This window comes from Antechinus flavipes, chromosome 6, assembly GCF_016432865.1.
Source record: "Antechinus flavipes isolate AdamAnt ecotype Samford, QLD, Australia chromosome 6, AdamAnt_v2, whole genome shotgun sequence".
NCBI lineage: Eukaryota > Metazoa > Chordata > Mammalia > Dasyuromorphia > Dasyuridae > Antechinus > Antechinus flavipes.
Genome location: NC_067403.1, coordinates 30,768,924 through 30,783,013, shown reverse-complemented (window position 1 = coordinate 30,783,013; position 14,090 = coordinate 30,768,924). Strand labels below are relative to the sequence as shown.

Here is a 14,090-nt window from a genome sequence, read left to right as displayed (position 1 = left end):
CTTGTACTTAACTACTCTGAGCATTATACATATTCAGATTGACTAAGAAGGACCTAGGAAGACATTGCTCCCTAACTCCAGAGAAAGAAGTCTGCACCGTACCGTCTGACAGAGAGAGCAACCAAGTGTGTCACGTGGTGATCTTCACTGTGTGGTGGGGAGGAACAGAGAGTTTAAAACTTCAAAGATAATAAAAAGTGAGTTCAATTTACTTTTTTCAAAAATATGTATTTCTTACATAGTATAATACTGAAGGCTGTACAACCTACTGATCAGAAAAGCTAGGTGACATTTTACCTAAATAGTACTACTGGATTGGTCACGAGAATGATTTGCTTCTGAGAAGGTTATTGAACAGCAGAGCCCAAACTGTCTTATCTGTTTTAAAAAAATAGGGGGCGGATGCTCCATTGACCAAATATCCATGGTGAGAAAACAAATGGATGATTTACTATTCATCACTGAACAAGTTATAAAGGGTCCTCAAAAAAGAAAATCTTACTTGAATTAAAAGTTGTATATAAAATATTTCAAACATTTTTCATACAATATCCTAAAATAGTTTTTGCTCTTATTTAAACAAATATCTAGACAATATCAGTATATGTTTTAAAATACTTTTTTAAACTCATATCCATATACATCCAGACTAAATTCAGATATAAAAGTAAATAAAAATACACCTGCAACCACCTTTGAGGTACATATTCACTCCCTCTTTAAAATAAACCCCTAAATCTTGATTCTTTGCCACAGATTATCGAATTTATCCTATCTTTTAATTCAATAAGTTTACTAAATATTGATTTTTTTAATTTAGTTTTTTATAACAAGGTTAAAAAAAAAAGACCAGAAAAATAAGGCAATTCTAACAGCTGAAAAAGTGTCTATTATCAATCTGTCTTGTGACATAAATAACAAGAAAAGCTGCGTGACAGAGCCAGGTCTTCTTACTGAATTATATTCATTGATTTCACCACCTTAAACACATGTGTGCTGAAGATCTACTTAGAAGTGCTTTCTCACTACACCATTACAAAGAGCCTCTCAACATTTTACACTGTAATTATTTGGATGTCCTGAAGGTACTATCATAGATTTTTTCATTTTGATTAAGTCACCAAGTCCAATATTGAATTTAACACAATACATCTCCCATCTACAAACCATTCTCAAACCATCTAAATAATTGCATATACATCAAGGTTGGACAGACAGAATTCAGAATATAAAGCAATTTATTTGTTATCACAAATTGAGGTGCTTTATTTCCTCTAAAATTAATTTACTTTTAAAATTTTTAACTTTAAAACTTACAGTGGAATCCCTTTCCTAAAAGAAAGGCACATTCATGTTTCACAGCCATTCTGCCCCATCAGCAGCTCTTTCCAGTATCTACAGGACAAGCTGATACCCGAAATCTCACACTGACTCAGTTCTCATCCCCAACTTCCTGGGCTGCTCATACCTCTGACCACAGGGCTGGAGGGTCAGGCAATAAGCTCATTCCAAACTCTCCCTTATAAACGCCTCAGGGCTTTCCAGGTCACTTCATTTTCCATTGGCAGCTATACTTGGTTTGGATCCCATGAAACATCATGCCCCTATTTCAGCTCCATGTAGACAGGGACTGTCTTATCTGTCTGAGCCTGACACAATAGGTACCAAATAGATATTTATGGAATTGAATTAATTTTTAATGAGTAAAAATCTAAGGTGTTTTGAGATGACCATAAATGTCAGTCTCCCAGACCACTTAACTATACCACTACAGAAATGTTTTTAAAATACTAAAATTTATTGTTGAATTTCAAATGAAAAAATGAAAATGTTTTTTCAAGCTCTCTTCTCTCCTCCTAATCAGTTCTTTTGAAAAACGTTTTAAATATCTTTTCTCTCATGAACTTGACAGGCAACAGCAAATACGATCATTTCCATAAACAGAAAGAGAACTGCATACAAAATTATGAAGATCTTCTTTAGGCACACTTAAAATTTTTTTAAGTACACAATAAATTTAACATGATAAATTTATATTACTGTCCAATATTAACTTTCTTGTGTGCTTGTCTCTTTTTCTGAACTTTCTACTGCTCTGTGTACTTTACAAATGTTTCAGTAATGATTCTTTTCTTTCCTTTCTTTTTGGTTTATTATTACACATTCATAATTTTCTCTCCAAAATAATATTAATGATAACAATAATGATAAATATCCTCCCATATAACAACAAAGCATAGTTAAGCAAAGAAAATATATACATAGGTAGTCTCAGAAAATGCCTTGTCTGCCCCTAGAGTCTATCGCTTCTGTTAGGAGGTAAGAATGATTCATCATTTGTTTTCTGGAGTTTTGAAATGGTCCTTGTGTTGCTTAAATTTCTTAAGTCTTTCAAAGTTGTTTTGCTTTACAATGTTATCAAATAAATTCCTTGCATAAATTCAAACAAGTCTTCTAAAGTTTCTCTGAATTCATCTCTCTCAACGTTTCATTTCACGCAATAATTCCATCACATTCATGTCACATAGTTTTACCCAATCATTTCCCAAATTATGGATACCTCACTTTATTTCCAGTTCTTTTCTACATCAAAGAGTACCGCTACAAATAATTTTGTATATGAGTTTTTTTTCCCTTTCTTAGCTATCTTTGGGATAAGCCTTGTATTAGTATCACTATGTCAAAGGGACCCTAAAGTCAAATAGTCTCAGAACGGTCAGACCAATTCACAATTAAACCAAGAGTGTCCTGGTATGCAGACTGTCACACGGCCTTTCCAACAATTGAGATTTTCCCTTTTTTTTTTATCATTTTTGTCCATTTGCTGAGTGTTAGATGAAAGTACAGGACTGTTGTACTTTGCATTTCTCTTATTAGTGATATGGATCCTTTTTTTCATAGTTATCAGTTTTTTATTCTTTTGAGAACTGTTGATTTGTATCTTTTGACTCCTGACCTAATGGGGAACAGCTTTTGGTTTTATATATTTGTTAGCTGCTTGCTTATCTTGTTACAAAACTTTACCAGAAAAATATGATGAAAACGTTTCCCTAATCAACTGCATTCCTCTTCTCCCAAATATGTTCATTTTGTTGGAGCAAATATTTTTAATCTCATTTAATCAAAATTATTTATTTTATTTTTTGCAATTGCCTCTGATACTTGTTTTGTTAAGAATTCAGCCCTTACCCACAGCTGTAAAAGGAATATGATTTGCTTCTCTGTTTTTTATGGTATGATTTTTAATATTCATGTCACATACCCATTTTGACATCTTGCTATAGAATTGTATTATGGTATGCATTTTATTGTGGAATATAGTATAAGATGTTTTTTGCATAATTTCTGCCAGAAATTTTCTAGTTTTTCCAGTAGTTCTTATCATGAAGAGAGTTCTTTCCTAGGTTTAATTTTTTTTTTTTTTTTTGGATATCTCAAACACTGGGTTTAATTATTTCTGATTCTTCCTCTGTGCCATAATTTTCAGTTGAACTTTTTACCATTTTTACCTTTAAATTAAAGTCATGCTATCTTGCTTTGGAGAACCTATAAATTTATCAGTTTCAAGAACTCTCTATCTCTAAATCTTCTATAATAAATGTTGGTATATATGCTGTAATTACTTTTTTAAAACTTATGAAAATTGTTATTGTCACATGCTGCTTTTACAATAGTCATTTTCCCTTAACCGTATTCTTTGCCAAGTGGAATCTTTCCTCAGAATATAGAAAAACATTTTAAGTCAGTTAACACAGCAATCCACCTAATAAGGTAGAGCTTATTCCACATCTGAAGTTCCCACTTCTCCACCAAGAGAAGTTTGCTGATCAGGTTCTCTAGGACCAAAGTGGTTCAGTTCACCTGAGCTCAACTGCTTTTTGGTATCAGCATCATTACATCATTATCTACACTAGCCTGCTCTACCTTCTCCACTCTGAGTCACTTCACATTCATATTTTTTCCTTAGCCATTTCCCAATCAATAGACACCCCCTTTTTTCCCCTGCTGCTACATATGCTTTATTTTATATACTGCTGTATGGAAATGGTATCCCACCAGTAGTGGGATCACTGGATAAAAGACATGAACAATTTAGAAACATTTTTTGCACATTTTCAAATTGTTTTCTTGAACAGCTGAACCAATTTACGGCCAACAATGTATTACTGGATAAGCTGTCATTACGGTAATAATGCAACTTGTTTGTTTACATTTTTGCTATACTCAACATATGCAATGGAAGACAAGAGGAATGAGTGTTCCACAAAATGATGTTCTTTGTTACCTTTGCATACATGATGAAATCAATCTGACAACTCTTGTTTCTTAAAGAGAACCTGTGAGCCAATCTTTTATATATCTACAATTATGTCATATCATCAGATTTCATTTACAAATAATGATATGGATCAGTTCTAGAAGCAGCATATCAACTAAATGATCATGATCAGTGGATGAATCATCTCACTTAACAATCAATAAATATTTAATGCATCAATAATAAAATTAATGTTCATGTGTGATTCTAATCACCCACTGGCACCATTCACACTACTCTGCCAAGATCATTACAGATGCATAGGTGGTCATACAAAACTCAGGACCATTTCTTGTTTGTTTGACTACTTTATGGACTGCCATGCCCAAAAATACATCATTTAGTGACCAACCAATAGATGATAAACTCCTCAGCATTTAGTTACCAAACATATTCTACTATTGGGACAAGACCTGAAACTTTTTCAGCCCAAAAAATCTCTTAGAATTCATGTTCTATTGACACGCTCTTCACAATGAGGTATGGCAACAGGACTTCTGTGAAGATTTTTTTAAATGTTTGGATCAAAATTTATATTGCTTAAAATGTTAAAATGGAGTGGAGTCAGCTGCCTTGCTAGCTTCTATCATTATACCACCTAAAAACTTCTTAATTTAAAAAATGCAGAATCAGAAAAAAGGAGGATTCTTAAAGAATTAAAGCAGGGGTCCTCAAACTTTTTAAATAGGGGGCCAGTTCACTGTCCCTCAGATTGTTGGGAGGGCCGGACTATAGTAAAAACAAAAACTTTGTTTTGTGGGCCTTTAAATAAAGAAACTTCATAGCCCTGGGTGAGGGGGATAAACGTCCTCAGCTGCCGCATCTGGCCCGCGGCTATAGTTTGAGGACCCCTGGATCTATCACATTCAATTGGTTTCAAACAAGGTTATACCTAAACCGTTTCAGAAAATTTTATTAAAAGCTCTAAGTAATGAGGTTCTATAATCTCCCTTGAAAATGTAATAATTAGTGGTTCAAAATACATACATATTTCCCCCATTTTTTACTTTGTTTAAAAATATAAAATTTACTGGTCTTAGTAAAAAAAAATTCTTACCTTACTGCTGGGTCATTTTCCAATAGTTCAGTTAGCCGCTGTACCTGATCAGGCTGGATTGATCGCCCTAAAAGTGCTTCTGTGTTTGTGTAGATGAGAAACATTGATACAGCTCCCAATAAGGTTCCCACACCTAAAGAACCCAGGCTGTCAAAGAGTGGATTGCCTAAATAAAATGTACTTGAAGTTAGTAAATTTAGTTTTTATCACCTTATATAGTCAAATTTCCCCTATGTGTTACTGGAGTGTAAGGGACAAAAGATCAAACAATTTAAAAAGTGCCTTAGTAAGTTCTATAAAACTACTTTCCTCATATCTCTGGGATGATATAAATTTTGGTGCTCCCATTTCACAAAGAAGGAAAGTGAGAGTCAAAGAGCTTAAATCATTTGTCTAGTAAATACCAGAACCCAAGTCTTCTAAATGGATCTTTCCACTAATGCACTGCTGCTATAGGAAATTGTGTGACATTAAGTTCATTTTAGATTACCTGACTACTGATAACTAAACTGTTTTAATAAAATTCACTAAAAGTTATAATTTCATTATAAATGGGATTCTTATAACTTCAAGAATTTTGCAAAAATGAGTTATAAGAGTGTCATTTTCAGCCTATTTCTTGCATCATGGCTTTAAAACACTTTCAGGTAAAATAACAACATAAAAATTACAATAGTAAGAAGGTGAAATTTTCTTTGAATATTTATCAGCAACATAGTTTTTTCTTCCTTTGCAGTCTAACAAAATTATCATAAGAAAATCCAGAAATTTGAGAAGATGACTACTTTTATAATTTATGAATTTTTGGTAATATTCAAAAAAAATAAACCAAACACCAATAAAGACATTTTTATTTGTTAAAACAAATTTAACAAATTTTTTTGTGGCTGGAAAAATCAGTTGAGATTATTCTTATTTGTAAATTTAACTTTTTTGATGGAAAGAAAGAAAATGCACTTTATTTTATTAATAATTGATTTTTTCAAAGTAATTCTAAAATTTAATACAATTGCACTAAAAAGTAAAGAAGCTAGTTATCTAAAACCATACCAAAATTTGTCATTTCTTTATAACCTTAAACTCTTCTAAATTCTTTTCTGCCAGCCACTACTCTAAAGCCACTTTGTGAAAGTTCATCACTGACTTCCCAGAACATTAAATCTATGAATAGTATTTAGTCCTCATCCTTCTTGACAATACTGAACTGCCTATTTCTACCCTGCCTTCTAAATTCTACTGGTTCTCTTTTCACGTTTTTCTTCCCACTTCTCTTTAGACTTTACTACTTCCTTGTTCCCACTCAATGGAAGCCTTCAAGAAGCCTCCATCTCCAACCTCTTCTCTCCACATCATCTTTCTCTCACTTCATTCACTCTCACAGATTCCACTCTCACATCTAAAGATGGCACCCAAACTCTGTCTAATCCCTCATTTCTAAATCTCCAGATTTGCCTTTCCAATTGCTTATAGGACATCTTCAGACATTTTTGTCCCTCAAAGAAATCTGTCCAATCCTGAATCTGTCTTCTTATTCAGTGTCCCCACCAAACCCTCCTCTTCTATTTGACTTCTTGGACCCAAAAAGTCATGAGGTCTTATCCCACTTCCAGCTCTAAAATCTCCCTCTTAATTCTTGATGTGACCCCCGGCAGCTGAGTGGCAAAGTGAATATGGGGCCGGGCCTGCTCTTCCTGAGTACAAATCTGGACAAGACACTTCACCCTGTTTGCCAAGTTCCTCATCTGTAAAATGAGCTGGAAAAGGAACTAGGCCAGAACTCTGGCAGCACCTCTGCCAAGAAAGACCCAAAGGGGGCCACAATGAGTTAAATACAACTGAAAAATGACTGATATGACCCCCTTTTTGCATAACATGCTGCAATAAAACACCCCCCTTAACTCACATCTCAGCCTCTAGTTTTTCACCTATTTCAGTCCAAACTACAGCATCTCTATTGTCTGGATGAACCCATTTGCCAATTTTAGCTCTTAGTGAACTGTATCCATCTTGCATCCCAGAAAACCTGCAACAATCATCATTTACTTATGTTTTTCTGTTTTTTCCATCCCTATGTCTTTAGTTCAGTCACTCCTCAGGCCAGGCCATGCTTCCCCATTGCTAAAAATCAAGCCTCAGTTAAAAGGACACCACCCTCCTTGAGGTCTTTCATGCTCCTCTCAAGACAGAAGTGATCCATTCCTCCTGTCAACTCCCAAAGACCTTTGCCACCCCTCTTGTAGCACTGACAATGTCCTATCTTGTAGTACTGACTATACCTTTACAAAAATCATGTCAAAATGAACTAGCAACAGTTTTTAAGGTTGTCCTTTAGTCCATAATTTTAGAAAATGTCACTCTATTTTTATTTCAGAAAGCTAATTTGTAAAATGTCATTTATGTGAAATAACCACACTACTACTAGAGCAAAGAAAAATTCTTAAATGTTTGACTGAAAAGAATTATGTTAAAAGTCAGGTATAAAATGTTCATCATAGATAAATTATGAGATTTTTAAAAACTGTGGTTAAATGATAATTTGGATTAAAAACCAATCCTCAAGATGCTAAAAACAATTAAGTAAACAAACTTCAAAAGTATTTTAATATTAAAAGTGTTTTAATATATATACTGTCACGGAAAAATTCAGAGACAGCTACTTTTAAGAAAAGCAAACCTAAGGAAACTGATCATTACTTTAAATATTAGGAAGATGAGTAAAATTATTGGGGAATTTAGTAATGTATTCATTCTCTCAATAGTTCTTTACAGATTAATATTCTTTAATAAATATCTTACTTGACAGAACATAGGAAAAGAATAGAAAATTATCAATAACTTCTAAAAATACAATAAAAAAGTTAAATTGTATTTGCTAACTGTGAGGTACTAAATATTCACACTTAAAATACTATTTCAATTGATAACTGGTATTTTAGGAAAATAAGATAAAACAGCACAAATAGGAACATTCTGATTTCCTAAAGAAAATAAAATTTGATACAAAAAGAATTTTTGTGTTTTCTTCAAACATTCAATTTAACCATGTTATGTGAATGAAGACAGAGCTAATTAGAAATGCAAGAGATATATTTCTAAGCAATAACAGGTATATGAAGACTGAAGAAAATGTCTGTATATCTAAGGAAATGATAAAAATCTAGCTGGATATATTTAGAATGATCTTAAATTTTAACTTGAATAAGTTCCCAGAGAAAATAACACTAAATGGCTATTAAACTCTACAGCCTCTCCAATTTCCTTCCTCTAATCTTTTCTGAAGCTCTTGGGGGGTCTCTTCCAGCTGTAGACCTCTAGGCACCTGCTTTTATACATTTGTACTCTACATTTATCTAGGTTTGGTGTTCTGCTTTTCTCTCTCTCATTATTCCATCTAAATTAATCCTGTGCATCAACATTAAAACTCCAACATAATCAGTACATCAACCAGGATTTATCGGGTGCCTACTATGTGCCAGGCACTACACTATGTGTTGAGAATACAACAGGCAAATAACCATGCACAAACAAGACAAGACAGATGCTCCCGATGCATGTGCGCGCGCGCGCGCACACACACACACACACACACACACACACACAAAAACACACACACACACAACTGCAGCTAATCACAGCAAAAGGGACAGGAGAATAGGAAGAAAGTGGGATTTTACACAAGAAGCCAGGAGGCAAACAAGAGGAAAACAGCATTCCAGAACACAGACTTGTCGCACTCAGTAACAGGTTACAGCTCCGCTCTCAACAGCTGGTCATTCTGACTGCTTTTTGTTTAAAACACTAGATTCCAAATCAAAAAGCCTCGATCCAGGCTTGGCTCCACTGCTTCCTGTTTAAATGCCTTACTTGCTGAGAGAGCTGGAGTCACTTTAAGGCTGAATTTCCTCATCTATAGAATGAGGTTGGACCAGAGAGTTTATTAGTTCCCTTCTAATTTTAACAAGCTGTGATTTAAAAAACTATAGATAAGAATATTTTTAAAGGAATTTGCAGTTTTATTTTGAGCTCCTGAGTCAACTCTTGTAGAAGGGCTTTCAGGCTAACAGAGACTAAGTGAGCTGTGCTGGAGTCACACAACCACTAAGTGTCAGAGGCAAGATTTGAACTACTCAGGTCTTCTGGACTCCATGCCCAGTACTATCCAGTGTACTAGGTACACAGTTTACTAGATATACACTAGCCACCTATTCAACAATAAATGATGCAATCAGTATATTCAAAGGATGATATCAAAGGTTCACTATATGCTAGCATTCACAACTACCAATATTTTGTTTAATATAACATGAATATTTTAATAACAAATTAGATTATCTGAGGATCATAAAATAAAGTCAGGCAATATTAAAATGAATACTCTGAAGCCTGGCCTGCACAATGTTGTTGGGTTGGGCCTCATAGGGCCTCGTGAGCAGGGAACTTGAGGGCAGAGAACAAGAGATGGCAGGGCCCACTGATAAGCAGCAGTGGCATTTCACTCGAACAGTCAATGTAATGACTTCATTCTTGGAGAAGAGGAATGAGGGTTCAAGATCTATGACTACAGATCGATAGTGTTTATCCTCATGTCCCATGAATATAGGATGTCCTCAGACATATAATTTTTTTTTATGTCTGTATGTTATGTATGATATTATTAATATCAAGATATAGTGAGTGCACCAGCCCTGAAGTTAGGAGGACCTGAGTTCAGATCCGGTCTCAGATACTTAACACTCCTAGCTGTGTGACTCTGGGCAAGTCACTTAACCCCAATTGCCTCAGCCAAAAAAAAAAAAAAAAAAGATATAATGAGTGAAAGAATAGAATAACAGAGGCTAAGTATCAATCATCATGGCATCCCTCACTAATGAAAAATTTTGTCAAAGTTCCAAAAATGAAGCAAAATCACTGCTTTAATAAATACATGCATAGATCCAGTCACCATCTTAAACCCTGCCATCACTAAAGGGTTTTGGGTTTGTGTGTGTGTATGTGTGTGTGTGTGTACTCTTATACATATAATTTTATAATACAAAGAAAAGGAAAACAAAATCAGGTTTACAGAAAGTCTAACAATGATTTTCCTAAATCTATTCTAGATTCTGGATCCTAAATCCTCTAGTAACAGTATCCTCATTCCACAAAATCTAGGATTCTTAACTTTTTTGTGTGTCATGGACCCTTTTGGAGAAACTTATGTGGACTTCTCAGAAAAATGATTTTAAATGCATAAAATGATACAATTATAAAACTATTTTTTAAAAATAAGTCCATGGGATATTACTGTTCTGTAAAAAATGACCAGCAGGAGGATTTCAGAAAGGCTTGAAGAGACTTACATGAACTGATGCTGAGTGAAATGAGCAGGACCAGGAGATTATCATATACTTCAACAACGATACTATATGATGATCAATTCTGATGGACTTGGCCATCTTCAGCAATGAGATGAACCAAATCAGTTCCAATGGAGCAGTAACGAACTGAACCAGCTACACCCAGTGAAAGAAATCTAGGAGATGACTATGAACTATTATATAGAATTCCCAATCCCTCTATTTTTGTCTGCCTGCATTTTTGATTTCCTTCACAGGCTAATTGTACACTATTTCAGAGTCCGAGTCTTTTTTGTACAGCAAAATAACTATATGGACCTGTATACATATATTGTATTTGACTTATACTTTAACATATTTAACATGTATCAACCTGTCATCTGGGGGAAGGGGTGGGAGGAAGAAGGAAAAAAGTTGGAACAAAAGGATTTGCAACTGTCAATGCTGAAAAATTACTTATGCATATATCTTGTAAATAAAAAGCTATAAAAAAAAAAAAAAGTCCATGGACCCTAGGTTAAAAAAAGAGAATAGGATGATTTTATTACAGTTTACTAAACTATGTTATAGTAAACTGTAATAAAATCATCCTATTCTCTTAAAAACTTTTTATTTACTAGAAAATATTTTTAAGCTGTTCAACCAAATCATCTTTAAATTAGGAAATCAGTTACCTGTTAAAGAAGTCAGGCCCATACAAGCAGCTGCGATTGCCACTCCTAAGACTGCTGCAGCATCTTCCAATAGTACCACATTTGTGCTGGGATCACGACTCTGTACCACTTAATCATGTGAAAATGAGAAAAACAAAAATGAAACCTTCAAAATTCTTAATTGGATACAGCATTCTAAACACACACTCAAAAACTGAGGCACAAATAGAAATAGCATATTTATAAAGATATGCAGAAATCTCCAGATTGGGCAAGAAGACTTTTGGTTTAAATGTAAATATCGGCTTATACAATTATAATTCTACAAGATTTTATAAAGCACCTACTATGTACAAGGCACTATGCAGAATGATGGGGATCCAAAAGAGCAAACAAAAATTCCTAGTACATCCACAAATACTCAAAAGATAGGGAAAAATGCAAAGGATTTATGTCAAAATTTGTAAGGTTTAATTTAAACAAGTCTATTTACTTTTAGATGATAGTTGGCTACATTATTATGCATACCTTTGTAAGGAATACAGAGACACTAATAAACTTCTTTTAAGCTATTAGAAAAATAAAGAAGTAACTGATCTACTTTGTAAGAAACATACCATATTTGTAAAATGATATTCCTTTAGCTTGAGCACTCCGTCGAAGTTCATTTACAGCGACAAGAAGAGTTGCTGAAAAGACAAACATTCATGTAAAATGTGCCTGTACTTATAATCTACAAATATGTTCCACAAATCTAAGTACAGGATAGTTTACAATGCAGTGAGATTTCACACAAAGACCAAAAAAGGAACATGTGAATACGATTAGCACATAATGAATGAACACAGAATTTTGTTTGGCAAAGAACCAGATGTTGTCATACAGCTGAAGCTTTTTAAAGAGACTTTTTAAAATCATGCTACAAAACTGTTCCCTAACTAACAATTGTGCAAAGCACCTCAATCTAATCAGTCCTTTATTCTTTTATATTCAATCTACTATTACTTAACATGTATTGATATAGGGTCCTAAGCAGATTAGTGCTAGCTATTATTTTTGTTATTACTATTATTACTATAGTTTAATGAAGAACGGACATTCATCAGATCTCTTACATCCTAAAGAGGCCCTATATTTAAAGGAGGGCTTATTATGGAGCATCATACAAATAAATAGTAACGAAAGGCTAAGTTTGGAAAAACTATTCTCAGAACCTCAAGGAGCAAAAAATTTCCTAATACGTAAGTAATTTGTGGGAATAACAATGTATTTTGTGAGAATGCATACCTCCTTCAGACACCAATGATCCTGCTAAAATACAGTAAGCCTGGAAAACAAAAATTTTTAGAGCAAAGCATAAATATTTCAGGGAGCAATCTTAAGTCTTTTATCAGTTTTGTAAAATCTAAAAATGAAACACAGATTTTAATTCCAACAGATTACTTAGGTTTTCATGCAAAACTAATCAACTAAGTACTATGAAAATGAGTACTACTACTACTGAATAAGGGAAAAATGCCTTTCAAACCAAAGTTTTTAAAATTGATTACAAATCTGATTTGTTATTTTTAAATTTTTCAAGAGGGTAACTAAAATTTTGGCCTTGTCAAATTCAATTTATTCAGAAAGCTTGACATAAAAGTTTATAAAGAAGATAAGAAAATAGGCACTTATCTACTCAAAAACAACCTGGGGTAGTGGCACATGCAAAGTGTTTCTAAATTCAAGCACCTAGACAAAAATTCTCGTTTTGCCATTTACTACTTATCACCTTAACTCCCCAGGTTTCACTATTGAGGGGTTTAGAAAAACTGATCTTTAAAGTAACTTCCAGCTCTAGCAGAGATCCTACATGCCTCAAGTATCTTGTCTACTTAAAAAAAAAAAAAAAAATAGCTCAATGTCAGAGTAGGTAATCCTGACACCCAGGAGTATTTCCAGGTCATTTTGCATGGGTATTTTAAAGAGTTAAAATGTAGAGACCTCTAAGAAAAAGACAAAGAAAAAGAACATCAAAGGCACAGAGAAAGAAGGCTTTGGTCTTCGAACTCCCAGATGTGGCTCCAGTTGGCTCCAAAAGCCAACCTAATAAGAAGAAAGATGGCAGCCTCCTCTACATTCTATTTGGAGTCCTAGACCCAGGCCAGTCCTCAGTAAGAAGGAAGAATACAGAAAGGTCTCTTCTCTGTGTCTTCTCATTTTACCATGATTAATGGAATCAGAAAATGAAAAACAGGTGAATATTAGAGAGATAAGGAATGGAAGAGTGTGCTGTTGTTTATTAAAGGTTTGTTAAAGGTAGAAAGGAATTACCCTAAGGCTCAATAATCCTGCTTCATAGTGTTTCCTTCTAACCTATAAGGGAAATAAAACTACAGAAATCAACAAAAGAAGAGGTCTTCAAGGGACTTGAAAATATTTCTCTCCACAAAAAAAAGAGTCTTTGTATATATTTTGGATTTTAATTATTATTTAAAACAAAGTCAAATTCAATTACATCACCAAATGTTTAAGGACAATTTATCTGCCAAAAAGACAACAGGGTGTCTAGTTCTCCAATTGCATTCTATTTACCACTTAGTCAATTATTCAAGGTCAAAATTTGAACTAGTCATTGTACCTCTTTGACTTCCTATGCCACGGATCACACTTATCATGCAAATGAGACAAATACTAAAAGAACAAAATATCTATAAATTAGTCCAAATTTCTCAAAATCAAGACAT

The 14,090-nt window shown here is 33.9% G+C and overlaps 1 protein-coding gene across 2 annotated transcripts in view; it reads right to left on the bottom strand.

The window, feature by feature from the left end:
• Positions 1-14,090, bottom strand: part of SLC30A9 (solute carrier family 30 member 9) — a 70,552-nt gene that overhangs the window by 13,319 nt on the left and 43,143 nt on the right. For both annotated transcript variants that reach the window (XM_051966577.1, XM_051966576.1), the window contains 4 exons: positions 12,652-12,691; positions 11,982-12,053; positions 11,386-11,493; positions 5,376-5,541 (listed from right to left, as the gene is read on the bottom strand). In XM_051966577.1, coding sequence (XP_051822537.1) covers positions 5,376-5,541; positions 11,386-11,493; positions 11,982-12,053; positions 12,652-12,691 — 386 coding nt within the window. The remainder of the gene's footprint in view (positions 1-5,375; positions 5,542-11,385; positions 11,494-11,981; positions 12,054-12,651; positions 12,692-14,090) is intronic.